At 51.1% G+C, this 26086-nt stretch overlaps 1 protein-coding gene across 2 annotated transcripts in view; it reads left to right on the forward strand.

Annotated features, from left to right (window-relative positions):
- The first annotated feature begins 1283 nt into the window (after nt 1-1283).
- The window catches only part of WNT8B (Wnt family member 8B), a 29483-nt gene continuing 4680 nt past the window's right edge, over nt 1284-26086 (forward strand). The window contains exons 1-4 of one of the 2 annotated variants that reach the window (XM_007072265.4): nt 1284-1525; nt 16876-16909; nt 19316-19454; nt 21360-21485. In XM_007072265.4, the coding sequence (XP_007072327.2) occupies nt 1458-1525; nt 16876-16909; nt 19316-19454; nt 21360-21485 (367 nt within the window). In that variant the 5' untranslated portion in view covers nt 1284-1457. Of the gene's footprint in view, nt 1526-16875; nt 16910-19315; nt 19455-20830; nt 20948-21359; nt 21486-26086 lie in introns of those variants that run through there. The other variant, XM_043552052.1, reaches the window with a different exon arrangement.

Genomic DNA, 26086 nt, shown 5'->3' on the forward strand with positions numbered 1-26086 from the left:
ATGGGACCCAGCCAAGAACGGTTTGTCTGTCTGAAGTGGCACTTAGCAAAATCCAGTTTCCAGTCAGCCTTCTCTGAACAGTCGCCCGCAGCTCTCACGCTCTTGCCGCACTCCTCGCCTCACGGGCACCGGTTCCAATTCTGCCCAGGGCAGTGAGGTGCTGACCGCTGCTGTAACTACGGAATGAGTTTGACAGGTCCCAGTCCAGCTCCCTGCAGACAAGCCTCACAAAATCCTCCCTTGCAGCAGGGCCAGAGCGAGGGGGTCTGGACTAGCTTCTGGCCCCTAGAGGGGGATCCTCCAGGGTAGGTAGATGAGAGCCACAGTGGATGGGTAGAATGGAGGAAAAATTCTGTCCCCACAGTCGCTGAAAAGTTCAGAGTGGTCGTGGGGGCATAATGACATATGTGATGTTCTCGGAGGCCAGGGAATTGTTACAAGTGTTTCAGAGCAGCTACTGAGTGAGCTATTTTGGACTCAGTCAGCCCCTGACATGCAGCTGTCCCTCAGTACCTCAGTAAGGGATCCGTATCTTGCCCGAGCTCTGATGTCTCTGGGTTGTGACGTCCCCTCTTGCTGGACTTTGCAGGAGGATGTGAAGAGAAACACATAGCAGGGAAGAAGGTGAGATGGGTGACTGCCAAGTCTGGTGGTGACCCCAGGGGACGCCTCCCTGCCAGTCAAAGGAGGGCATGCTCCAAAAGGGGAGCTGGGATAGGCAGATCTGAGGGCAGGTCACCCTGAAAGAGGAAGGCCATCTGACTCTAGGAATCGGTTCTATTTCCTCCTAGCTTGGCAGGGATATTTTTAATATACCCACATCCCAGCCTGGTCCGCAGACTCAGGGTGCCCCACTCTGACCTCCAGTTGAGTGGCCCCCACTCCCAGAAGCAGAGCACATTCTCTCTCTCCCGTGCACATGCATCTACACAACTCCTGGTTGCAAATGAAGTCTCTAAGGCAGGAGGAGATCAAGGCGTGCAATCCAAGCCCTTCCCCGTTGCCTTTGGGGGGGATGGAGAGGCGGGGTGGTGCTGGTGGAGATTGCATCCAGTGATTATTTTGAGGGATTTGCTTTGTCTCTTTCTTTCTCTCTTTTTATTTTTCCCCCTCTTATCCCTTTCGTGGTGCATTTGTCTTCGAGGAACCTGGGGTGTTCTTTTGATCAGCTCAATCTCTCTCTGGCACTTGTGTCCTGATTGGCTGAAGGACTTAGGGAAAAAAAATCTTTAATTAAGTAGATAATCTCTTCTTCGGCAGTTCTGCAGCTCCATTTCACCACCCCCTTTAGCTCTCACTTTGGGATTGGTCACCCTCCATAGAAGTTGGGACTCAGGGGACATGCAGCTCCTTATTGTACTGGGAGTGCTGGGTGGAAAATAGCCCTATCCCTTCCTTATTTTGTTTTTGATAGCCCAGTATTTTAGGATCTCCTTTCTCCCCTCACCATTTGGATTATGTTTCACATGGACCCTTATCTATGCATCTTCCTTCTCATTTCCTTCCTCTGCTTCTGCCAGGCCTGGTAAGTAGAGCATCTCACTTTGTGCCATGGGCAGGTGGCTGGGACGCACCCCGAGAGACAGCTAATAATGTTCCCTTTTGCCTTCCTGAGAAATCATCCCTTCCTTCCCTGGCATTTTACTAAGGTCTGATACTGACTGAGTCCAAACTTTCTCATTGCCGGGCAGGTTTTATCTAGCAGAGAACGACTCTGTCCCTTTCTAAAACTCACTGGGCTACATTGTCAGCGGGGTAAAGTAGTGTAGCTCCACTGAGGAGAGTCCAGGGGCACCTAGCCCATCATTTCCAAGTGGGTAGAAGACCTAAGCAGAGAACCAGGGACTTCTTCTTTGCCAGAGGTTCACAGTCCGTGTGGTTCTTGTCTTAATTAACCAGGACTTCTTTTCTTCCCCAGTAGAGCAGCCCGGGGCTAGAAGCTCAGGTTCTACAGTGCGGTATAAATGCCTAGGCAGATACATCGATAGGAACATGATGAAACCCAGATGTGGCTGAGCTGGCTCTGGGTAGGAGGGCTTATGGTCTGAAATGAGCATATTTGGATTGTCTGAGATGAAGATTTCACAGTATAGCCCGCTGGAGTTTAGCTTTATGGTCTAATTACAGGTTCTGTGTCACTAATCATCCCCCATTGTCTGGACCCGGGCAGCTGAATCAAACCCAATCTCTCCTAACACGAACAGGCAATCATTTCACTGGGGCCTAGTGCCCGGTCCTGTCAGTTTGTGTTTAATTTCCAGAAGTGTTCCGAAGAGGGTGCAAAGATTAAAGCTAGACTGGATGCAGCAGCATTCCATAGACAACAGGCACCTGCCTGGCCCTGGAAGGGGGATGGACTCCCATGACCTAGTTCTGGGGGTTCTTGTTCATCTGAAATTCCTATCAGGTGCCAAAGTCTCTGTCGGACCCTCTATTTCTGTTCCCCCTCTGGGGAATATGCTCTGCGAGTTACCGGCTCATTCCTACCCACCAAGGAAGGCTTCTCTCATTGATGGGTCAGAACCCACCTTCAGAGCCCTGGGCTCCAGAGCTATTCGTATATAAATGAAAGAATATCAAACATACAGCCACCAGGACTCAGGAATACACCAAATTAGCTGCCTGAGAGTTACTCCCGGTCTGCTGCAAACAAGGAGCGAATCCTCTTTCAGCTCCGACCTTCCCTCCTCCCTCACACACGGCAAACTCACAAATACTTTCCTATGCCAAACTAGAAGTAAATCTTTCCTGGATAGCAGGAAGAGGTATTATTCTGTAGTGACACTTCATAGCAAATCTTCTTATATGGGGCTGATCCCCTCCCCACTCCCCTTCTATATACATATTCCTCATCACCCAGTATGGACAGATTTAGAAGACGTTAAAGAAGAATATCGGAGTTTGATAGGAAAAGCTCAAGGCACAAATGAGAGTTAAGGGATCGTACCCTGTTGACTTTCATGCCTAAATGCCCTCTGTGTCTTTGGAAACCTTCCACCTGATGGAAAAAGTTGTGGGCCCAGTAACATCCTGCTTTGCTGAAAGGCTCACTGACAGCCTAAGAGACAGGGATTTTCAGGGACTATTACCAGTTTAGTTGCTAATGACATTTCTCCTCCCCTCCACCCCCACCCCCATTCCTTGCTGTTCTTCACCTGATCTGGTAGCTTTAAAAATAACAAGATTCCTCTTTCTACTCATCAGAGCAGATGGGATATTGGGGCTTTGGGGGGAGGCGGGGGGGATTGTGTCTGTATTTTTTAAAACTGGTGCTGTTGCTAAAATGGCTGTGTTGGCTGGTGTCAGAACAAAACATTGGGATTAAATTATTTTATAAGATATGATAAGGGAGGGAAAGGAATAAAAAGTGGAAAAGAAAAAAAGTGAATGTAAAGACACAAATGCTAAGAAGTCGCTTCTCCTTTTGCAGTCTTTGGGAATAATGTATCAGTCTCTAGCATTGCAACTTGCTCTTTACTCTTAAATTATGATTTTTGTCACTAATTTTCAGTGTCACTGGTTTTACATTATTCTGAAGGTGGAAGGGAGGTTTCTTGCGTGTGAGTGGCTTTGGGACTGAATTGGGTCCATTCTTTATTCTTGCAATAAGTAAAATAAGAAATAAATACGAGTAAATCATTTATAGCCATTTTCTAAGCAAGTCCCTTGAGGAGCAGATATCAAAGAAATACCTTAAAACAAGATTGCCTCAGAATCCCCGGGCCCGATTTGCAGCTGGTGTAGCCCCATTGATCTCAATGCTGATTTGCACCACCTGAGGATCTGGGCCTATGTGTCTGGTCAGACAGAGAATAAACACAATGAAAGCACCAAAGGCTTGTTTGCATTATAGCCATGTAAAATGCACTGGACCAGATCCTCAGCTGGTGTAAATAGCCATTGGCTTCCACTGAGCAGCATCAGGTCATAGCAGCTGAGGAGCTGGACTTCAGACTTATTTATTTTTTAATGTTATTATAATTTTGTAAAATATGATGAAACTAAGCACCATCACCTGCACCTTGTCCTGATTTTGTTTTTTAATCTAAATGAAAAGGAGTACTTGTGGCACCTTAGAGACTAACAAATTTATTTGAGCATAAGCTTTCGTGAGCTACAGCTCACTTCATCGGATGCGCATCCGATGAAGTGAGCTGTAGTTCACGAAAGCTTATGCTCAAATAAATTGTTTAGTCTCTAAGATGCCACAAGTACTCCTTTTCTTTTTGTGAATACAGACTAACACGGCTGCTACTCTGAAACCTAACCTGAATGAATATGGCAGCATTTAGAGGAACAACTTGTACTAGTCCAGGGGTCAGGCATGGACTGAAATACAAGATCGGACTTTTCTCCTTCTAACTCCTGAGCTCTTTTGATTCTACTTTTTCCATGGCGTGCTCGCCTGGCACTTGAAGGAGGAATGAAAGGAGGAGTGTGAGGTATCTAGAAACAGCGGACAGTTTTGCTGCAGCATGGGAGTGATTACAGGAGCCGGCCTTTCTGTGTACACTGGGCCAGATCTTCAGTTAATGTAAATCGCCATAGCTCCTTTAAAGTCAGAGGAGCTGCGCTAATTTACACCTGCTGAGGATCCGGCCTAGTGCCACATTCTGCTCTCTTTTACAATGGGCGTGGATAAGTAGTAACTGAAGTCAGTGTAACGTAGATGTATGCAAACGGGGAATGAGATCTGCAGCAGTTTGCATCTGCAAACAATGAAGAAATGATTGAATGGGTATTGTCAATATCACATCACATTTCATCACCACTGGCAAATGGACTACATACCTCCCTGTGGTGTGTGGCCAGCACAGAGATGTGGTCTCATTAATCAGATCATACTGGCGAAGAAGAAGCACAAAGCTTTTGGCTCTGGTATTAACCTTATTTGCTTCTCTGACTAAGCAATGAAAAGTGTCCAGTTACTCTCCCACCCATAGATTTGTCCATTCTGAAGCAAATCTTCCTCATAACCAAACCGTCTCATAGCCCTGCTACCAAATCCTCCGCAGCTTTAACAGTTACAGCTAGAGGCTGCTGGCACTAGAGAGTATATTATTATAATGGGTCTCTTCCATCCCTGACGGCTATGATCCTGTCCCGAGGCCATTCAAACCACTGAACAGCCAGCACACACAAAAAATCTATCCCTTTAAATTAATAAAAGCATTTGGACTCTCCTGTTTGCTCAGCTGCAGATGGTGAATGGGAATATACGGCCTTTGTAGCAAACTCTGACTTTTCTCCTTAAAGGGACGGATTCTCAGCACCAGTGGAGCTATGTTGATTGATCCAGCTGACGATCTGGTCTTTTATGTTTTAGATAAACTCTGAACTCGTGCATTACCATCCTCCTCTCCCAAAGCCACCGCCACTACAGTTCAGACACAGATGATGGTGGACCCTAAACAGAGATCACTGCAAGTAGCTTGCAAACGGATGACTCTTGAATAGGAAGCGTTTGGGGTTTCCTCCCAAGGAGATGGGAAGCAAAGTATCTAGCAATGCCAGAGAGGAGTTTCAGACTGGAGGCAGCTCTTCTGTTGATCCAAAAGGATGACAGGAGAGGATGGGCTTCCTTCCGTCTCCTAGGTCTGCCTCCACTAGGGAATTTTGTCTAAATATTCCCCCTGTTGCTACCATTGGATCAGCTTCACCCCTGGCAGCCCGGCTGAGTGAGCTAGTGGTGCATTCTATTCCTGGCCGGTGAAATCCTGGCTCAACCAAGTCGGTAAGAGTGTAACCAGCATTTCCCCCGTGTCCTCGAGAACTGTGCTGAGCAGGATTAGGTGAGAGAGTGGTGCCCTGTTTACACTCGCGCAACCCTGGAGCTGAGCTGGTGGTAGGAGATTTTAACACAGCCCTAATCTTGCTCTGGTCTTCAAGAAGTGGGGACAAAGAAAGGGAGGGTGTCCTTTGCCCTGAAGGCCCACTAGGGCTTTCCATTGTGTTTGTGTGTCCCCATCTGATGCACAAAACCATGCTGCAACCACATTCACAATCTATGCCCTACACTTGCTGAAGGACCATTAGTCCCAGGGGTTTTGTGAAGAGACATAGCCCTCCGTACAGTGACGGAGAAGCCATGCTGGCTAGCTGCAAAGTACAGGGCAAGCAGTTTGGCACAGAGCTGTAGCTAGCAAACGTGAACCTGAGCTCAGTCAGACTCACTGCTTGGCAAGACTATACACTTTAGTTACATTGTAGAAGCAACCAGCAGAGACCAAGCCCCCATTGTGCTCAGTGCTAGACATGCAGGTCATAGAATATCAGGGTTGGAAGGAACCTCAGGAAGTCATGTAGTCCAACCCCCTGCTCAGAGCAGGACTAATCCCCAATTTTTGCCCCAGATCCCTAAATGGCCCCCTCAAGGATTGAACTCACAACCCTGGGTTTAACAGGCCAATGCTCAAACCACTGAGTTATCCCTACTTAATGAGTTTACAGACAAGGGGTCCCAGACAAGGGGTCCCTGCCTTAATGAGTTTACAGAGAAGCTGACAAAGGGCAGCAGAGGGAAAGGACTTGATTCACTCATGCAACAGGTGGAGCTGGGACTAGACCCCAGGTTGCTGGACTCCCAGACCAGAGTCCTAGTCCTTGGCCTGTGAAATCCGAGTCCAGCTGACAGAGTTTCTGATTTCCGTGGAGGAAATGTCTGTTTCCTGGGGATTGTTCATCGAGGGCTAGGTGAGTGGTTGGGGCAGGACTCCTTGCCCGCTGGCACCAGCCGCGTCCTACTCTGTGGAAGCCAAACTGGAATCCTCCCTGCTCTGTTTGACAGGGGCCTGCTCAGGGGCTTGTGCTACTGCCAGGTCCCGGTGCTGCCAAGGCTGGGGTAACGTTTGGGTTGGTGTTGTTAGGAGGTTGCCCCCAGCTATAATGAACGGCACTGCCTCTTGCGGTGTTTCTCAGGGAGCCTGAGGAGGTGCCCAGCCAGGGTGGTCCCCAGCAGGCTCCATTTCCTCCTCACGCCAGGACAGCACCCTATGCATTTCCACACGCCCCAAGGCCCACAGCACTAGGTGACCTGAATTGCAAACACACAGCGAGAAAAGACCCATTGCTCTCACTCTGCCCTCCCGGGAGCAGCGTGGCCAGGGCAGGCCTGGCTGGGCCATGAGGCTCCAAGCACAGACCACAGGGGCTGTGCCCCTTTAGGACAGATCTCCCTGATCCTGCTGCCCAATGCAGCTCCCATCACCCCACTGATAAATAGTCTGTATTTCAGACTGGTAAAAAGTGCAGGCCGTTCCCTGGAAGGCCAAGATGCTGGCAAGGGAGCTGCTCTGCCCCTGAGCTTTGTTCACCAGTTCTCCAGGGACCACTTCCCCTCACTGCTGCCAGGGCCTGGGGATCAGTGATGAGAAGGGGAACTTTGCCAGGTCTCTGGCTAAAGCCCTTTGGATCCTGCATTTAAAAGCTGGGGGGCGAGCAGCTTTCCCGGAGTCCGGGCACAGTGGAAGAACAGAGCCCCTGGATCCCTTACCCCGCCAGCTGCTGAAAACCCTCGACACCCACCAGTTCCAGTGGGAGTTAAGGGTGCTCAGCAGCAGGGTTGGCTCAGCACCAAGTACAGGGTGGTGGGGTGAGGGGGGGGAGACAGCGACACTTGGAAAGCAGCCCTGTATAGCCGCTTTGCTTCTGTTGGGTCAGTGACGCTGCTGGCTGCACCTAATGCTGATGGAGGAAGTGGAAGCTGGTAGGCCAGAGGAGTGAGGCGCGTCGGCTCCATCTGCACCAGAGCTAGGAGGTTAGGTTCCCAGGTGGCGGAGAGGTACCCGCGCTAGCTCTGCTCCAGCTAGCTCACTCACCACGGCAGCGTGGCTGGGCTTGCATGGATGGTGGCTTGGGCCACCCAAGTATGCGGCCCCGCTGGGATGCGCTCCGCCAGCCAGCCCAAGACACCCCCGTGCTAGCCTGGCTGCAGTGCTACTTTGGTACGTTTATGCCAGCTGGGAACCTCGCCTGCCAGCTCCACTGCAGACGCAGCCCTAGATCTCTGCAAGCTGCCCTGCGGCATGAGCCCACTCTTGGCTACAGGCAGCTCCTCGCTCCCCTGTGTTACATGGCCCAGATGGGGGGAAATGAATGAGGAGAGAAGGGCCATGGAAGGGCAGTGGGTGGGAAGCCAGCCAAAATTCAGGCTTATCCCCTCACAGCTGCATGGCTCCACCCCACAAGCCTTCAGGGCTCCCTGGGTTTTCGAGGGCTAGGGCTGGGACATAGGCAAAGACATGCTCCCTGAGGAGCCTCCAACCTGAAATCTGAACAGGTGCTTATGGCAGCATTAACTGCCAGAGAGCCCCTGCCGTGGCATGTAGCATATAACCGGGCTGGGGGAGCACAGGACAGCAGCAGGGCGACCTCTGGATCTGCACGGGGAGAAGAGTTGTGGGGGGATCAGACCACCTGGGCTGTTTTCTGAATCCCTCATGGCTCCTTGGGATCTGATGAGTCCTCATTCTCCTCTGCACTGCTAAAACCACGGTGTCCCCAAGAGGCTGATTGACGGGACTGCCACACCTACTACCTCACCGCCTTTTCCAGCTGAGTTCGACCCTCCCACAGGCTTAGCCCATGGAGAGAGGCACACAGCCCTGCTTCATTAGCTGCTAAAATACAGGGGTAGGAGAAAGTGGGGTTGTAGGGCCCCTAGCACAATTGGCCCTGATCCATGATACACAGCATCCACATCATTCATAAAACGGACTGAGCTCTATTTTAAAAGGAATGGGATCCACGTAGTTCAAGATCATTGGAACAATTTACCAAGGGGTGTGGCAGATTCTCCATCACTGGCAATTTTTAAATCCAGATGGGATGTTTTTCTGGGTCTCTGGCCCATGTTATACAGGGGATCTGACATGATCCCAATGGTCCTGTCTGGCCTCGGAATCTAGCAATCTATAAATAATTCAGTTGCCTGCCTGCCCAGGGGAGGAGATATGTCCTCTCCTGGGGGACCCAACTGAAGATACAGAAGCAAAGAGGTTGGCAGGAGAGAGATGGCATTTTGGCTTCTCTCCGTGCAAGATGCCACTGTCAGGTTTGCTCTGTCACTGACTCATTTTGTGGCCTTGGTCAACTGCTTGGTGCCTCAGTTTCCCCACCTGTAAAACGGAGAGTATTATGGCTACCCATCTTTCTAAAGCCCTTTGAGATTGGCTGGTGAAAAGGTGACAGTGGTAGGTCTGATTGGGATTATTAGTTTGCAAATCCTTGGGAACAGAACCATTCCAGCCTGGATCACACCAATGGCCCATGTAGCCCAGTGACTTGTCTCTTACGGCAGCGGGCACCAGCTGCTTTAGTGGAAGGGGCAAGAACCCCCTGCAGCAGGCAGTTCTGGCCCCTGTTATCTGAGGCTGGCTCATGCCCTGGAGCAGAAGAGGTTAGATCCCTTCCAGAAACTTGCCATTAAATCCTCAGCTGGGGTCAATGAGCATTGTTTCGTTGACTTTAATGGAGCCACGTCAGTTCACACAAGCTAAAGATCTGGCCGGATGCACTTAGACTGTCAGCTCTTTGGGGCAGAGACAGTCTTTCTGGGCTCTGTTTGTACAGTGCCTGGCGCAATTGGTCCTGGGCCATGCCGGGGGCTCAGGCGCTACCTCAATAATAATAATTCATTAATCACCAAGTCCCCAGTGGCACCGATATTTCCACTAGCCAGTGGAGCATGAGCACAGAGAGCACTGAGAGCTCAGCACGGCCTCAGACCACCAGCCCCGCTGCAGCAGCACGTACATAACTTTAATAAAACGGGGCCTGATTCTGATCAGCAACAGAACACTGACTCCACTGGAGTTACGCCTGATTTACACCAGTGCCAGACCCAAACCAGCCCCATAATCCTGGCCAATCTCAGCTGTTTAGGCGGATTTCTTGTATGACAGTCGTTCCCCTGGGCCCCAGTCAAGGCCCAGGGCCCAGCCCTGGTGGGCGCGGTACAGACGAGCAATAAGAAAGCAGTCCCTACCCCCGACAGTGCCCAGGCTGAATTTAGGACGAGACCCAGCAGGTGGGTGTGACACAGGTAGTGGTGACACGGGCACATTTTGCAGAGTAGGCTGTCGTTTCAGCCTGGGATCAGCTGGCAGAGTCTGTAGGGACCCTGGCAGTCTGAAGGAGGGATGGCAAGCAGAGTAAGGTAGTGGCTTTTCTCACACCTCCATGAGAGGCCGGGGGAAAGGGTGCAGGAGACGGCGGGAGAAGCAGACTAGCAGGAGATGGAGGCTGGCACGGCTGGCAGAGCGAAGGGAGGGGTCAGTGGCTGGAACGGCTTGGGTCGGGAAGGTGGGGTGAAAGGAAGGGCCTCCAAGGGGAGGATGGAAGGCTCGTGTTGGAGGCAGCGGAGAAGAGGGGGGGAGAGCTCAAAGCAGAAGGATGTTCCCAGAAGCAGCCTTTGAATAGACTGGAATGCCAGCCCTGAAAAGGGGAGATGACAGTATTCAAGGCACGAGATGAGAAGGGCGAACATTCAGTTGCTCCCTTTCCGCCCACCCTGCCCGATCAGCTCGCCCTCCCCTGCACCCTGGCGCAATGTGCAGTTTGGGTGGGGAAGGGGTTTTCAGTCACTTTCCTGCATTCCACCATTTCTCACACAAAGCTCCATGAGTTCTACAGCACAAACACCGAGAAGGCTGGGGAAATTCAGCCACAATCAGCTCCTGCAGCCTGGAAAACCCCCATGCAGCTGGATGCTTCAGGGAGCAGCCAGCCTTTGCTTTTCTCTGTCTCTACAAGGAGCAATTTCTAGTGCTGTATGGCTATTGAGAAGAAGGACAGACTCAGACTCAGAAGATCTGGGTTCAGTGTCTGGCTTTGCTACATGATCCCTTTGTGACCTCAGGCAAATCTCTAACTCTCTGTTTCCCCATCAGCAAAATAGAAACTATACTTCCTTTATCTGTCTCTTACGATGTGTTTGTACAGCACCTAGCACAAAGGGGCCCTGAGCTCAGCTGGGGCTTGTTGGTGCTCCTAATAAAGAGCATGCTCTGCATAAAGTCTGTAGTCCAGACGTGAGCCCCTTAGCTCTCCCAAGCAAAGCAAGGGCAGGTTGGGTTGGTACTGAGCTGAAAACCCAGGGTAGTGTTACTGATTCAGTAGGCAAGTATCAGAGGGGTAGCCATGTTAGTCTGGATCTGTAAAAGCAGCAAAGAGTCCCGTGGCACCTTATAGACTAATAGACGTATTGGAGCATAAGCTTTCGTGGGTGAATACGACGAAGTGGGTATTCACCCACGAAAGCTTATGCTCCAATACGTCTGTTAGTCTATAAGGTGCCACAGGACTCTTTGCCGCTGATTCAGTAGGGGAGCTCTTCCTAACCGCAACCCGGCATCATGGAGAGCTGTACCTTGGAGGTGCTGCCTCTGGTACGAGACCTAAAGTTAAAATCCTGACTGTGTGTGTTCATTAAAGGTAACATGGAAACTGTTGCAAAATGAAGGGCAATTCTCCCTAATTCCTGGTGAAATCCCAGCTTTCGTCACATTAAAATACCCCCTGTAGTTTCAGCTGGAAACAGCATTCTTAATTCCCTGTCATAAACCATGGTGTAGTGTGGTCAGGAGCCATTCACCAGCTGCCACGTTCTGCCCCAGAGCTGGCTGCATTTCACGGGAGGGTTAGGTGACTCCTGTGTGTTCGCTGGTTATATTGGTAAAGCACGTTAGGCTCTCTATAAAGGTAAGAAATTACTATCTGTGTTTAGCTAGCTGGAAGCAATAACACAGCAAATTGCAAAGTTGCATTGGATACCTTCTCATCTCAGTGCAATAAGGCAGAACACGAGGCACCGTTGTACTGGATACCTTGCCCATCTGAGGCATTCACATACAGCAAGGTGCATGATTATACTGGAAAGCTGCTCCCCTTGAGCAAAATGACACAGAAAGAGTTATGTCATTTTTCCAGGGGGCTAGATTGTAATCATGGGCTATCTTGTGACTATTGAGTACTTAACCATCCAATATTAACATGCATGCTCTTTACAGAGTTTTCTCTATGGAATTTCCTCGGGGTGACTGTTTGGTTTTTTTAATAGGAATTTTTTCCCCCCAAAGTACTTTCACTATTTTTCTAGACAATTTGTTAGCCAGCATCAGAACCCAAACAGCCAAATCCAGTTAGGAGGGCCCTGGACTCGGAGAGCTGGATTCAATTTCTGACTCCCGCCATGTGTGGCCTTGGCCAGGTCATCACCTTTCTGTGCCTCAGTGTCCCCATGCTATAAAATGAGGATACTAATGCTTCCTTTCTGCCCCCCCCCCCATCTACTTAGAGCATAAGCTCTTTGGGGCAGGGCCGGTCAATAAATATAGGTCTGTACACTGTCTAGCCCAAGGGGTCCTGGATCTTGATTAGACTGGAATGCAAGCCCTGAAAAGGGGAGATGACAGTATTCAAGGCACAAGATGAGAGGGGCGAACACTCAGTTGCTGCCTTCCCGCCCACCCTGCCCAATCAGCTCGCCCTCCCCTGCACCCTGGCGCAATGGGGCATCTGTCTTTCTACAGTAGAAATAAGGCTAGTGATGTATGTTTGCCTTTTTGATAAGGTAAGAATTGTTGAGCCTGTGAGGCACTTTGTTTTCTTTCTTTGGCTGGTGTAAGGTCTGCATTGAGGCTTAGGCTGTGGGCCTGATTCATTTCTCACTCCCACAGGGTTTCCCCTCAGCTGAAGACACTGTGTATATAGGTCTGTTGTCTTTAATGGCACTGCGCGGCTTGGCACCAGCTGAGGCTCTGGCCCTGGGACTGCCAGAGTTGTTCCTGGTTTGCCAGGCTAAGGGAGAGGAGAATCAGACTCTGTCACTCTGAGATGATCACAGTTATTAAATACCAGCACGGGCCAGGCCGAGCGGTGGTTGTGCTGTGCTCAGTTCCTTGGCGTGTGGATTGCGAGTGACGTAATGAGGGTTTCCACTGATGTCGGCAATAGTCGGATGGAACTGCTGATTCACGAGGATAAGAGATGGGTTTGCATCGGTCTGTTACATAGTCTCTGTGCCCCTCTGTCTCTTCGCTCTCCCCCTATAAAAACCCTATGGTATTTCACAGCCCTGGCCCCCGACCTGAACACCTGACATGGGCTCAGCCTGTGCCTGTAGAATGCACCAGTGTCTAATGCGTGATCTCTTTGTCTGTGGCTTTCACACTGTTTTTGCCTCTCTCACTTTCTCTTGTGTCTCTCTCTCCATTGTGCTGTCACTCCCATTCTCTCTGCCGGGGCCTCTTCAGCGCTCTGCCGTTCATTAACTCCCCGCTCTGTCTCACGTGCTCCCTGAGGGTCCTGTTCTCTTGTGGCCTGGTGGACAGTGTGTTGGATTAGCAGCTGAGGACGGGGGTTCTGTTCCTGGAGCTATCCCGGAGCTGCTGTGTGACCCTCGGCAGATTGCTTCTTTTCTTTATTGCCTTATGTGAACTGTAAGCTCTTTGGGGCAGGACTGTCTTGGGGTATGTGTTTGCACAGCATCTAGCACCATGGGGCCCTGATCTTGGTCTAGAGGCTGCTGTAATACACATCCAAATAGCTAACCCTGTGGGAGTTGGGGCAATGAAGGCAGACATGCCTCCTACTCTCCCCCGCTTCTACTTATGACATGGGAGGAACTGAAGTGTTTCAAAATCATGAGATGCAGTTACCGTATGTCTCCAGAGCAGCCTACTGGTAGGAAGCCCTTGAACCTCTCGAAGCAATGAATACCTCCGGCCATGTCTTCTGCGATCTGATTAGAGCAGGAACTTCTGCTCTAAACTGCTGAGAGATCTGCTTTTGCATTCCAGGTGGACACCCTCCAGGCTTGTGTTTCTGCCTTCCCATCGCTCTGCTACCACCATCCTGCCAATGAAGCTGAAAGCTCTAGTCCTGCCTCAGTCGTCCCCAAATTCCACTTGCCCAACATGTTCAAAAGTAGGGTATTAGATGCAGGGGCCTGCTAGCTTTTTACTGAGGATTGACAGTGTTATGTTCACAGCATACACAGAGAATTTAAATAAAAACATCAAATACTCTTCCTGGAAGGTTGCAGCGTAACACTACTTTACTTCTTAGAATCCAGAATGATAACACAAAAGCCCCAAAACAGAGAGAGACAAAGCAGGCTGCTCCATAAAAGAGAGAGGCACAACTCACCCCACCTTATTCTAGGCTGGCTGGCTGCAGTCTGACTCTGATCCCATGCTTTCCCAGAGCCCACTAGCCTGCAAGCAGAATCAGGAAAACCCCTGAGAATTTAAAGTGATAGATCACAACTTTTACACAGTTTTCAATACACCATAGCCAGCTCCACAGCAGCAGTCAGACTATGTTATAGTCTGTTCCTGGACTGACAGCAGCCAGTATCTGGGGATGCCACTGGGAGAACACCTTTGGGAAGGAGAAAATGTTCAAACCACTAACTCCAGCCCTTGGACCCTTCAGTCAATCAGAGTTCTGGCTATGAGTATTGTCTGCCCAAAGGATACACATGCCAGATTTCAGTAGATACAAAGACAAGACTGAGGTAGCAGGGATACTGATCATTCTCATACACGCATCTGTACCCTGTGGCACTCATTACCACAAGGTATTGCTGAAACCCAGAGCTACCTAAGATTCAGAAAAGGACTGGACATTGCTGTGGATAACAAGCACAACCACAATTATATTAAATAGAATAAAAGTGTAGAAGGGATGTAAACCCTCATGCTTCAGGGCATATGTCAACCTCTAATTTACAGGGGTCAGGAAGGGACTTCTCCTATGGGCAGATTATTTTGCAATTGCCCATTACAGGGTTTCTTATACCTTCTTCTTTAGGAGAGATTGGAGCTGGCTACTGTCAGATGGTCCCCTGGTCTGACCTGCTCTGGCAATTCCTATGTTATTTCACAGTGAAGTAGCTCCATTGATCTATCCCCAAAGAACATGCAGGTTGTTATTTCTTAAAGCCTCTTTGAGATACAAAAGCATAGAGGAAGAATGAGCCAGTGGTTAGGGTGCTAGCCTGGAACTTGGGTGACCTGGCTTCAATTTTCTGCTCAGCCACAGACTCCCTGGGCAAGTCACTTAATCTCACTCTGTGCCTCAGTTTCCTCATCAGCACAATGGGATAACAGATCTGCCCGGCCTCACAGGAGTGTTATAAGGCTACATAAATTGAAGAAATTGTGAGGTGCTTGGATACGATAGTGATGGGGGCAATCTCTGTACCTTAGCTAGATAGGGTGTGACTGACAGAGTGTGACTGTCTCATTTTGGTTGTTGGATTTAGCGTGCGGGTGCTGGGTGAGGCTGGTGGCTTGTGAGATATGGGAGGTTAGACTGGATCATCTGGTGGGCCTTTCTGGCCTCAAGCTCTATGACACTAGCAGCTAGGACAAGAGAGCTGGCTTCTATTTCTGGCTCTGGCTGGATCTCCTGTGGCAGGTATTATGTCTCTGTTTCCGCTCCCACTCTCTGTCTGTCTTGACTGTAAGTGCTGCAGGGTAGCAGTTGTCTCTCACTATGGGTACGTACAGCGCCGAGCACAATGGGGACCTGGTCCTAGTTGCGGCCTCAAGAAGCTATAAATAAAGAGTGAGAAATTAGGTCAGGTTGGAGGAGTGGGTGTAGCAGAGGGAACAGAGCAATGGCGGGAGACTCTTGAAAGGCCTGATGGTTCCATTTGGAAAAGCCAGGCAGGACTTCCCTGAATAATCATTGAATCACGCCTGCCTCAAGTCAGGGAGAGTCAGATGAAAGCCGTGTCAGGGCAAAGTACCTTTAAGAGATTGAAGCTTCTTTCTACTTCCACATGAGCTGGGAGAATAGCTTTTCTCACGGTCTTTCATCATGTCTGATTCCCGTTCCAGCTAGAAGTGGGAGCCATGATCCCAAGCACAGTAAAGTCACCCCTGAGCATTCAAAAAATCATGAGTCTGGCCCAAGACAGTAAGAGGCTAAAAGAAAAGCTTATGATTTAAAAAAAAACAATATTGACGTTATTTGTATTTGCCTTCTGGCTTCGTAGCCATTGTTTTCAAGCTTTTCTCTGTAACCACAAGGGCTAGAACCTTACTGTTGTCTCACGAGGAGAGCCGAGATTCTCATAGTGACATGCCTCCAGGAGCTGGGGCCTTAAGACAGCCCTAAATAGTGTCAGACAGAATAATATATAGAAGTTGACAACACGGCAACTACTTACCCTGGTTCAAGTTGGATTAGATTAGAGGTAGCAGGGTCCAGCGGAACAAGGAGGTGGTTAGGGCATGAGCCTAGAACATAGGAATCCCTCCTTTCTGCCCGTCTGCTTGCGGAGCTAGATGTGCGCTACCTTCTGGTTTGGCTAGGTGGCGCTGGTGCACACGGGACCAGATCCTAAGCATGCTGGGGCAGCATCCAGGGGTTGTGCAGTGGGGATGGATGGCTGGTCCCAGGGCAGGGGCTGGGCTCTGTTATGCACAGGAGGGTCATTCCCACTGGGGCCAGCTGGGCAAATGCCTGCAAATGAAAATCAAATGACTGGTAAAAGACTGACCGTGCAAGAAAGAGGCGGGTGGGATGGGAGGGCAGGAGTTGCCCCAGGGTGGGGGTGTGGTGATAAGGGGAGGGGGGCACTGCCCGAGAGTGGGGGCAATTATGAGGAGGGGGAGGAGGGCCCTGCCCCAGGCTGTGAAGAGGAGCGAGGGGGCCACAGCCCAGGATGGGCCAGCAGCGAGCAGGTGATTTCCTGATGTGGAGGGGCTCTTAGGAGGGGGAAGGGGCTTCTTTGCCCCAGGGGGAGGGGCTGGAAGGCCAATGCTGCTCCGAGCTGGTGAGGGCACTGCAGAATTCCTGGCATTCCCGTGGTCGGCACTACGCTGATTCCTCACCACTGAGGGCCTGTTCTCTCTCTTCCAGGTCAGTGAATAATTTCCTGATGACCGGCCCGAAGGTAAGAGAAATCCCTTTGATCTGCGCTTCGGATTCCAGTCAGCCCTCAGGGGCACCTCGTTCCTTTCCTCCACCTCCAGCCGCCTTGCTGGCCTCCCCACGCAGCCTGCCAGCCAGAGGGAACTTGGGGGAGGGTGGGGAGGAGATAAGGCTGCTTGTCCTGTGCCCATCACTGCGCTCTGGCCTGCGATCGGTTCTGCTCACCGGGAACACGGGCGTCTGTCTGGGGGGCCGGATCCCAGAGCTGTGCCCATGGATACCAGGCTCTGGGGCCTCTAGCTCCCATGTAACCCAGGTTAGCTGGCTGTTCCCACAGGCCCCCCACTGCCCGGCCGCAGAGACAGGGTCCATTTGTCAACTGTTACAATGCCAGGCTCCCCCCCGGAGAGCTAAGGGACATCAGGCACAGTCCCACCATGGGGGGGGGGGGCACCACACTGCCCCCTGCAAGGAGACACCCGTCCTCAGGTGGGGCAGTCCCTTAGGCTCAGACCTGCCTGGGATGAAGGGTGTTGCAATCTGGCCTGTAAGGACATGGGTCCTGGTGACACTAGAGTTACAGCCTGCTGACCCACGGCATCACAACAGCATGACGTGAGGGCTTTGCCTTGAGCACAAGGCTCAGCGGGTGGCCCCAGAAGCAGTGTAGGGATGGGGAGAGGTGGATGAGGGTGGAGAAGATAATTCCTTTAGGCCAGACCCCTGCCCGGGCAACCAGTGGGGCGTTTGCACCAAGCAGGTATAAAAAGGTCACATCTGAGCTCTCCACTCATTCACACAGGGGGTAGCGTTTCACACTCCCTTTGCACAGATGTAAATGAGGCTAGGGAGAATCAGGCCTTTGACACCAGCGTGAGCGGAGCCATCCCAGTCCGGATCCCTCATGTGAAGTATGGCAGTGTGGTCATTTACACCTCTGCCACGCCCTGAATGTCTGCATTTTGACACCCACTTTGCACGTCGCAAGTTACAATACCTAGCTCTTTTCGTCTGCAGATCTCGAAGCACGTTACAAAGGAGGTCGGTATCATGATCCCTCATTTTACCTGGAGGGAAACTGAGGCACAGGGAGGGGGATCTGACTTGCCCAAGATCATATAGCACCCTGCTGGGAATAGAAGCCAGGTCTTCTGAGACCCAGTGCTGTGCTCTATCCACTAGGCCCCATGGAACTAATGACTGCACATTATGTCAGCCTGTCTTTATGGATATGTCTACACTGCCACGTAAACCCAAGGTTCAGACGCTAACCCCTCCTTCCATCCACACACAAATCGTGCTAATCCAGGCCTCAGACCAAGGATCCAAGCCTGAGTCAAGCCGGGACCCAAGATTCAAGCCCTAATGCCGTGCAGCATAGATTCAGCCCCACTGAACTTGTGCTCTGGGAGTCTGCCAAAACTATCCCGCAGACTGACTTCCTTTGTGCTCTGGGCAGTCAAGTTTTCCAACACTGCACCATGAACAACGGGCTAGAGCAGCCACATGTGGGGAGGGTGCTAGGATGTCTGGGATATGGGTGGTTTGACTTGGGCCCGCATAATGTGGTGTAGACAATGGAGCCCCAGCTTGGAACCCAGGTTTCAACAGTTGCTAACCTGGGGCTACAAAGGAGTGTAGACACTCGAGCCCTAGGTTAGCAAACCCAGGGGCTGCTAACTCGAGTTCTGCTAACGCTGGGCTTCCATCGCAGGGCAGCCAGATCCTGTCGGACAGATCCTCAGCTGGGGGACATTAGTGTCGCTCCATGAACTAGACACCAGCTGAGGATCCAGCTGTTCTGTCAGAGCAGAGCCAACGCTGTCTGGTCCCTCTGCTTCTGAGGATCCCTGATCCCAGGGGAGACGGGAAAGTTAGTTCGTCATCGATCCCTTTAGTCTGTGTTTCAGTAACACTGGAGGTGTCCATTGGGGGCAAACCCAATCCTGTGCTGGTCTGGAGAGGGCAAGAGCTGTCCTCTCTGGGGCTGGCCTACGGGTTCTTCCTGCCTCTTAGCTCCTCCCACATAACCCCCAAAGCTGAAATACAGACAACACCCAGCACCACACACTGTCAGCACCCAGTCACGCCACCAGCTGCTTAGCCTTACGACTCCCTGGGAGGCGGGTCAGGGTGACCATCCTCTTGCTACCCCTGGAGAATTCGAGGCACCAGGCACTGGCCCAAGGCCCCACCCATCTGGGAGTAGCACGGTGCAGTTCCTGGCTCCTGATCCTGTGTTCAGAGGGCGCCGCCTCCCGATGAATATCCAGGTGCGAAACGGAGCTGTGGTTCCCAGGTGCTGCTGGGCTGTGCCGGAGCCCTGCCCACAGCAGCGAGCCCTGCCCGTGGGGGGCACACCTGTGCCAGGTGGTGCAGCTGCCCGAGGACACGTGGCCCTTTGTGACCCGTTGCCCTCCCTGTGCAGGCGTATCTCATCTACTCCAGCAGCGTGGCGGCCGGGGCCCAGAGCGGCATTGAGGAGTGCAAGTTCCAGTTCGCATGGGACCGCTGGAACTGCCCCGAGAGAGCGCTGCAGCTCTCCAGCCATGGCGGGCTGCGCAGTGGTAAGGAAAGCATTGGCTATAGCTCATGGGACCCCCTCGCCACAGGTTAGAGCCCACAGGCCCCTGCTTGTCCTAAGGATTTCTTCGTCTCTCCCACTAGGCCCTCCCTCCCTTTTCTCTCGGGGAACATCCTTCCCTGGCCCTTTCCCCTGTGGCTGGCCCTGTCCTCTCTGCTCTCCCCATGGCTCGCCCTGGCATTGCTCTAGGGAGGTGTGTCCGGACCACGGCTGGCACAGTGGCATGGGGACATGGCAAACATCACCACAGCAGGGCTGTGTGCCTGCTGAGCCCCCACTTGGGCAAGGATGGGGTTGAGTTCAACAGACACACACACAGCTGGGGGGAGGCTTCTACCCTCAGTGCCTGCCACGCTCTGTGAGGAGGAACTGAGACAAATCAGCTGAAAGCCCCTGTGGGAGGAGATGGCTAGAGCCAGCCCTGGCCTCTGCCCTTGGGACACGCGCAGGGATGGAGAGGTGGCTGGGTGAGTGGATACAGAGACTCAGAACAGGGCTGTGGGAGCTGGCTAAAGAGAAGCTCCTCCCTGGCTCTGCTCTGGTGATCAGGCCGACGGGGGGGCTTCCCCAGCGCAGCTTCCAGGGGGCTGAGGTCCAATCGCTGCCCAGTGCAGCTCTCCTGCCTCAGCACCGCTGCAGGGTAGGCGGGCGGGTTGCTGGGGCCTGCCAGAGCCTCCCATGGTGGGCAGGGAAATGGCTCCCCCACTCCACCCCCTTCTCCTTCCCCCCAGCAACCAGCAGGAAATGCCTTTGCCCCAGACCTGACTCTTATAGATACCCACAAAAAGAAAAGGTGGACTTGTGGCACCTTAGAGACTAAAATTTATTTGAGCATAAGCTTTCGTGAGCTATAGCTCACTTCATCGGATGCATTCAGTGGAAAATACAGTGGGGAGATTTATATACGCAGAGAAACCTCATGTCTCTGTGTATATAAATCTCCCCACTGTATTTTCCACTGAATACATCCGATGAAGTGAGCTGTAACTCACAAAAGCTTATGCTCAAATAAATTTGTTAGTCTCTAAGGTGCCACAAGTCCTCCTTTTATTTTTGCGGATACAGACTAACATGGCTGCTACTCTGAAACCTGTCAGATACCCAGGTGGCTGCCAGGCCCCAGGGGACTGGGAATGGGCTACAGTAGAGCTGGCTCCTGGGGATTGGCACTAGGCTCTCTGTCCAGACCCTGGGGGATCAGCAGCGGTCTAGAGAGCCAGAGCGTGGGGGTGGGGGTGTGGAAAATTGGCAATGAGCTAGCAGGTCTTTCTCTAGCTTGCCAGCTGAAATCCTGCCCCAGCTGATCCTGGAGATGAACCACATGTTGTTATCACCTGGGGCCCCCAGGGAAATTAGTTGATCATTTCAGCCCAGGTCCTAGTGCCCTGGTGCCAGCATCATAGTGGGCCCTGACTGGTCACCCTTTGCCATTGGTCCTAGCAGAGGCCATGACTCTGCACGGAAACAACCCTAGAGGTAAGTCCCTCCAGCTCAAAGCAGAGACATACTGGCAGGGCCATACGGGTGAGGCTCGCCCTGCTGGTCCCCATGCTGTGCCCCGTCCTGCTGGTGCCCATGCTGTGCCCCGTCTGGGGACAAATGGCAGGGCTGCCGATCCCAGCACATTTCCCCAGCACGACATCAACTGACGTTATTGTCTACAGTGGGATAGCCCTGGCAGGGCAGCATTTTGCCTTTTACTCTCCAAAGGGCCCCAAACAGGGAGGAAAAGAAACCAGGTTAACCCAATCCACATAGCCTCATCTCAGAGCCACAGTGACCTGCGTTTGGAATATTCTCTTCCCCTATGGCAGCAGCTGGCTCTGCTCCACGCAGCCCATAGTGAAACCTTTAGCGCTTTCCCTCCCCGTGTGTTTGTGCCTGGCAGCAAACCGAGAGACAGCCTTTGTCCATGCCATCAGCTCGGCGGGCGTCATGTACACGCTGACACGGAACTGCAGCCTTGGGGACTTCGACAACTGCGGCTGTGATGACTCCCGCAACGGGCAGCTTGGTAAGAAGCAGATCAGCTGCGATTTGTGTGTCTCACCCCCTGGGTGTCTCTCCACTTCTCCCCTAGAGCCTGGAGAAACAGCTCCTTCCCTTGGTCCCCAGTGGCAAAAAGGCTCCAGAAAGAAAGTGTTCCAGGGCTGCACCCTCACCTTGTGCAAGCTGGCATAGTTCTATGGAAGTCAATGGAGCCAAGTCAATTCAGACCAGCCGAGGAGCTAGCCCTGAATTTATAGCTTTGTCCAACCCTTGCTTAATTTTCTTAACGCCCCCCCGAAAAAAACAAACACACACACAACCAGACCTGATTTTCTCCTCACATACACTGGTATAAATCAGGAATAACTTCATTGAAGCCAATGGAGCAAGACCAGTGTAAAAATGAGGAGAGAATCAAGTTCCACAAGTCTAACCAGTCACAAACTCTCAGACCACTCACAAACCAGACACAGACACCTCACACACTCACCATGATGGCCCAGTCATTGCCAGTTTGGCTTCATTGGCCAATAGATTTAAAAGTGGCCACAGATTTTTAAGTATGTTGGGGTGGTGCTGGTGGGGTGGTAGGATGACCAGCCTTCAGGACCACTGACATCTGGAAATTGAGGTACTCAAAATTCAATGGCCACTTTTGAAACTTTTGGCCAAAGCTGCTTGCCAGAAATCACTCAGCATGTCAGAGCAGGGTAGGATATTAATGCTTAAAGCAGAAATTTATTATTAGGGCTGGTTAAAAAATTTACCCTGAAAATGTTTTTTTGATGGAGAATTGGGTTATTGACAAAATTTGTTTTTTGCAAAGAAAAAGTGTCTGCTTTCCATGGAAAAGTTCAATATTTTCAACAAAAAGTTGAATGCCTGAAAACTTAAAAAATCCTTTCAATTTTCAACCGAAAACCAAAATATGTCTAGTCTAAATGCCACCACAGTACCTCATGGGAGTTGTAGTTTGGAAGCATCATGTTCCCATTCTTCTCTATGGACCAGGGTCCTCAGATAAACTTCATCTCCCATGATGAACTACACCATGTGACTACCATGATACATGGCTTCCCCTCATCAACAGGGGAAAGTACTGCATCATGGGAGATGTAGTCCCACGAGGAAGTCCAGACCATGGAGGAGAATGGGCATGTGAAGCCCCTGAACTACAGTTCCCATGAGGCACTGCAGCAGCATTTCAGAATAAAATATTTCAGTTTTTGATTTTTTTGCTCAGAAAACTCAAAATTTTCCATGGGAAAAATTCTGACCAGCTCTAGTTATCCTCCCCACACAAGGTTAGGTGTATTTCTCTCCTTTTATTCTGGACTCTCTCACTCCTGCAGTCACACCATCTCTCTCTGTACATTGCAACTCAACCCTGTTACAAGCACCTTGGATCAACATGGATTCTTCAACCTCCATGTTATTTGCTGCATTAATTGTGACCATTATTTTGCACTTTGTGGCATTATTTAGAAAGTGCAGTGGGAAAACCCTGCAGGAGAGTCACTCACAGAGGGCTCATGGGAGAGCATCACAGTAGAAGCCAAGCAGTTCCATAGGGTGCCCGTGCTCTATGGATTAACCCTTAGGAAGACACCAGGGTTAACCTCAGAGATTTTGGGGGGGATCACACCAGCGAGACTCATGCACCATTCCACACTGAGCTGAGCGGAGCCCATGTTTGCTGAGTGCCCCGGTTGGTCACCAGCCTAGCAGCTGATGGGAATCCTTTCCATTCATTAAGAACCTTCCAGCCAAAACAGTTTCAAAATGCCACACAAACCATAGGGCTGCTGATCACCCGATGCCGAGTGGCCACAAATCTGAGCCCATAGTCAGAAACTATGGAACTTTCCGCAAGAGGCACCTTCGCTTCCACACCTGACTCCGGCCTCCCAGCGTGTGCATCCAGGAGGCTGTGGAAGCATGACTCTGCACTGCATAAAACACATGGTCCTGTGGTTATTAGTGCTCTCAGGGACTCCAGCTCACAGTGGCTTGTTTACAATCACAACAGAGTTTTTTCAAGCAGGGCTCTCTCCAGCTCCCACACACCCCCTATCCAAAAGGCTCTGCAGGCCAATTGTGGGCTCAGTGGCACCTGTGCAAGCTGATCGTCTTCAGAGGGTTTGCCCGGCTGTAGCTGAGTGGAGTTTAGTAATCAAGCCCCAGCTGGGATTGACTCCAGCTCCCTCCCTCTTAGATGTGCTGGCTGTGCAGGGCTGATTGGAGTCACGCTCAGTCATTCTACTCACTGAAGTCAGCAGATGCAATCCCAAACACACAGAGGGAGCAGACTGGCTGAGTCAGGAGGCATTTCTGCATCCTTTGCAGAGCAGGATGTCTCGGTACATGGGGTTTGTACTGTTTATTCAAGTGCATTTTGTTTTTAAAAAGTCAAAAACAGTTAAAAGGCAACAGATAGTCACACCCCTCTCAATAGTTTCTCTTTACTGATTGTTTAGTGGGGTGTCTCCAGACTCTATGCACCACACGTAGAGCCCACTTACTGGTAACGTGATCAGTCCCAGCGGGGTTCAGACACAGCTAACCCTGGGACAACCAGATCTTTGAATAACTCCTGCTTATTATTGTAATGAGCTGGCAAAGGAGGGAGGGATAGCTCAGTGGTTTGAGCATTGGCTTGCTAAACGCAGGGGTGTGAGCTCAATCCTTGAGGGGGCCATTTAGGGATTTGGGGCAAAAATTGGGGATTGGCCCTGCTTTGAGCAGAGGGTTAGACTAGATGAGCTCCTGAGGTCCCTTCCAACCCTGAGATTCTATAATTACTGTGCACTATTGGCCCTGCTGGATGGACTCAGAGCTGCTTGATTGTATGTCATAGCCCCAGTACCACTCATGGAGATTCTCTATAACTTCAGGTGAGAGTAGAAGGTTGTGCTTTTGGAGCTGGGCGTTGGAGTTACTACAAGGAGACGAGAGGAGGAGGGATGCTCTCAACTAGAGGAGTTGAGTCACTGCCGGAGCAGCGCCTCGCAGCGGTTGTGGCATCGCTGGCCATGTTCCTATAGCACCTCCTGCTGATGGTTGCTCTAGCCCCATCCTCTGCTCTGGGTTCCAGCCCAGGGACCCTGCAGTAAGCAGCTATCTCTGCTCCTTCAGACAGGCTGCTATTTGCCAGGGCCACTTCTTACCACCAAGCTGCATGTGCCAGTTCTCTGCCACCTGTGCTTGACACTGCCTCTCCTCTGGTTCCTGGGCCTCTGGCTTCTCTCTCGGCTCCTTCTTTCTCTCCTGCCTCTGTGCACCTGGCCCCCTTTCCAGGGCCCACCATAGGATTAATTCCATCCCTGTGGCCTTCTTCAATCAGCCTTCCCAGGGAGAGGGTGCTCCTGTCTCCTGAGGACCTCCCCTGGACCATACCTTTTGCTAGTTTCCCCTGGCTGCTTTTATGAAGACACCTCAGCTCCTCCCCAGCTGGGTCTAATATCAAATCCAGCCTGACACCCCCTCTAAGTGCAGCAAGGTGGGCTGATGGCTCTCCCGCTCCTGAGAACCCCTGTGTGGGGTAGACACCCCATTGCAGACTCAGAGAGGGGAAAAGGGAAGAAGCAGAGAGGGGGCTGAAGGAAGTGAAATGAGGGGCTGGAGTAGCAACGGCCCCAACGGGAGCTAATTTCCCCACTGCGTGAGGCTGAATGAGACAGTAAGGCACTGAATGAGGAATAATACGGACAAGTTTAGTTACTGCATAAAACCCCTAGTGTGTCCTTGCTTTTTGTGCCCCAGGCATTGGTGGGAGAGATGCTGTGTACTGAGGGGAGCCTGGATGCCTATTGTTTGTATCATAGCCACAATTCATAGTAGGACGTGGTGCTCTGTACTGAGGGAGCCTGACGCCTCTGCTCTGACCACCTAGCTGGGCGTTCGGGCTGTGCTCTCCCCTGCGGGACTCCCGACCCCAACCGTTCTGAGGAGATATGGGCCTGTCTAGGCTAGGGTTTGGAAAGTGTCTGCTCCCACACTAACAGCCTAGTGTAGACCCGGCAGCATAGGCGCTGACTTTTGATTTTGCCAGTGGGTGCTTTTTAAAAGGTGTGTGTGTGCTGGGGTTTGGGGGGGAGGCTATTTTCAGTATATTTATACACTTCTTTCGTATTCTAGTTACTGAATGTGTCTATCATTGGTATCTTTACTATTTTAATAATGATTCAGTTGTTATGACCTACATAATTACATTATCATGAATTACAGTCTATTAAAATCATTGCAATCACCTACAAGCTGTCTTCACTAAATGTCCCAGGTTAAAGACATTATGTCTCTCTGTAGCTTTCTGGATGAAACTGTCAGCAATCTTATTTATATCTAGGTTCCCTGGTATTGTCTTGATGCACGTTAAGGACAGCTACATTATTCAGTTGCGTCTGTCCCATTGATGAGTGGAGATAATTTTTAAGTCTTTTGAAGCTGGAGAATGAGTTCAGGATGATACAGGCACAGTGAGAAGGATTATTATAAATTTGCAGTGTTCTGGAAACATAGTGCTTACAGAGTACTGAAAATGAGCCCAAGATCTCTTTCTTGAGTGGTAACAGCTAATTTAGGTACCATAATTTTGTATGTATAGATGGGATTTTATTTTGCCCTATG

Source organism: Chelonia mydas, chromosome 7, assembly GCF_015237465.2.
Source record: "Chelonia mydas isolate rCheMyd1 chromosome 7, rCheMyd1.pri.v2, whole genome shotgun sequence".
Lineage (NCBI taxonomy): Eukaryota > Metazoa > Chordata > Testudines > Cheloniidae > Chelonia > Chelonia mydas.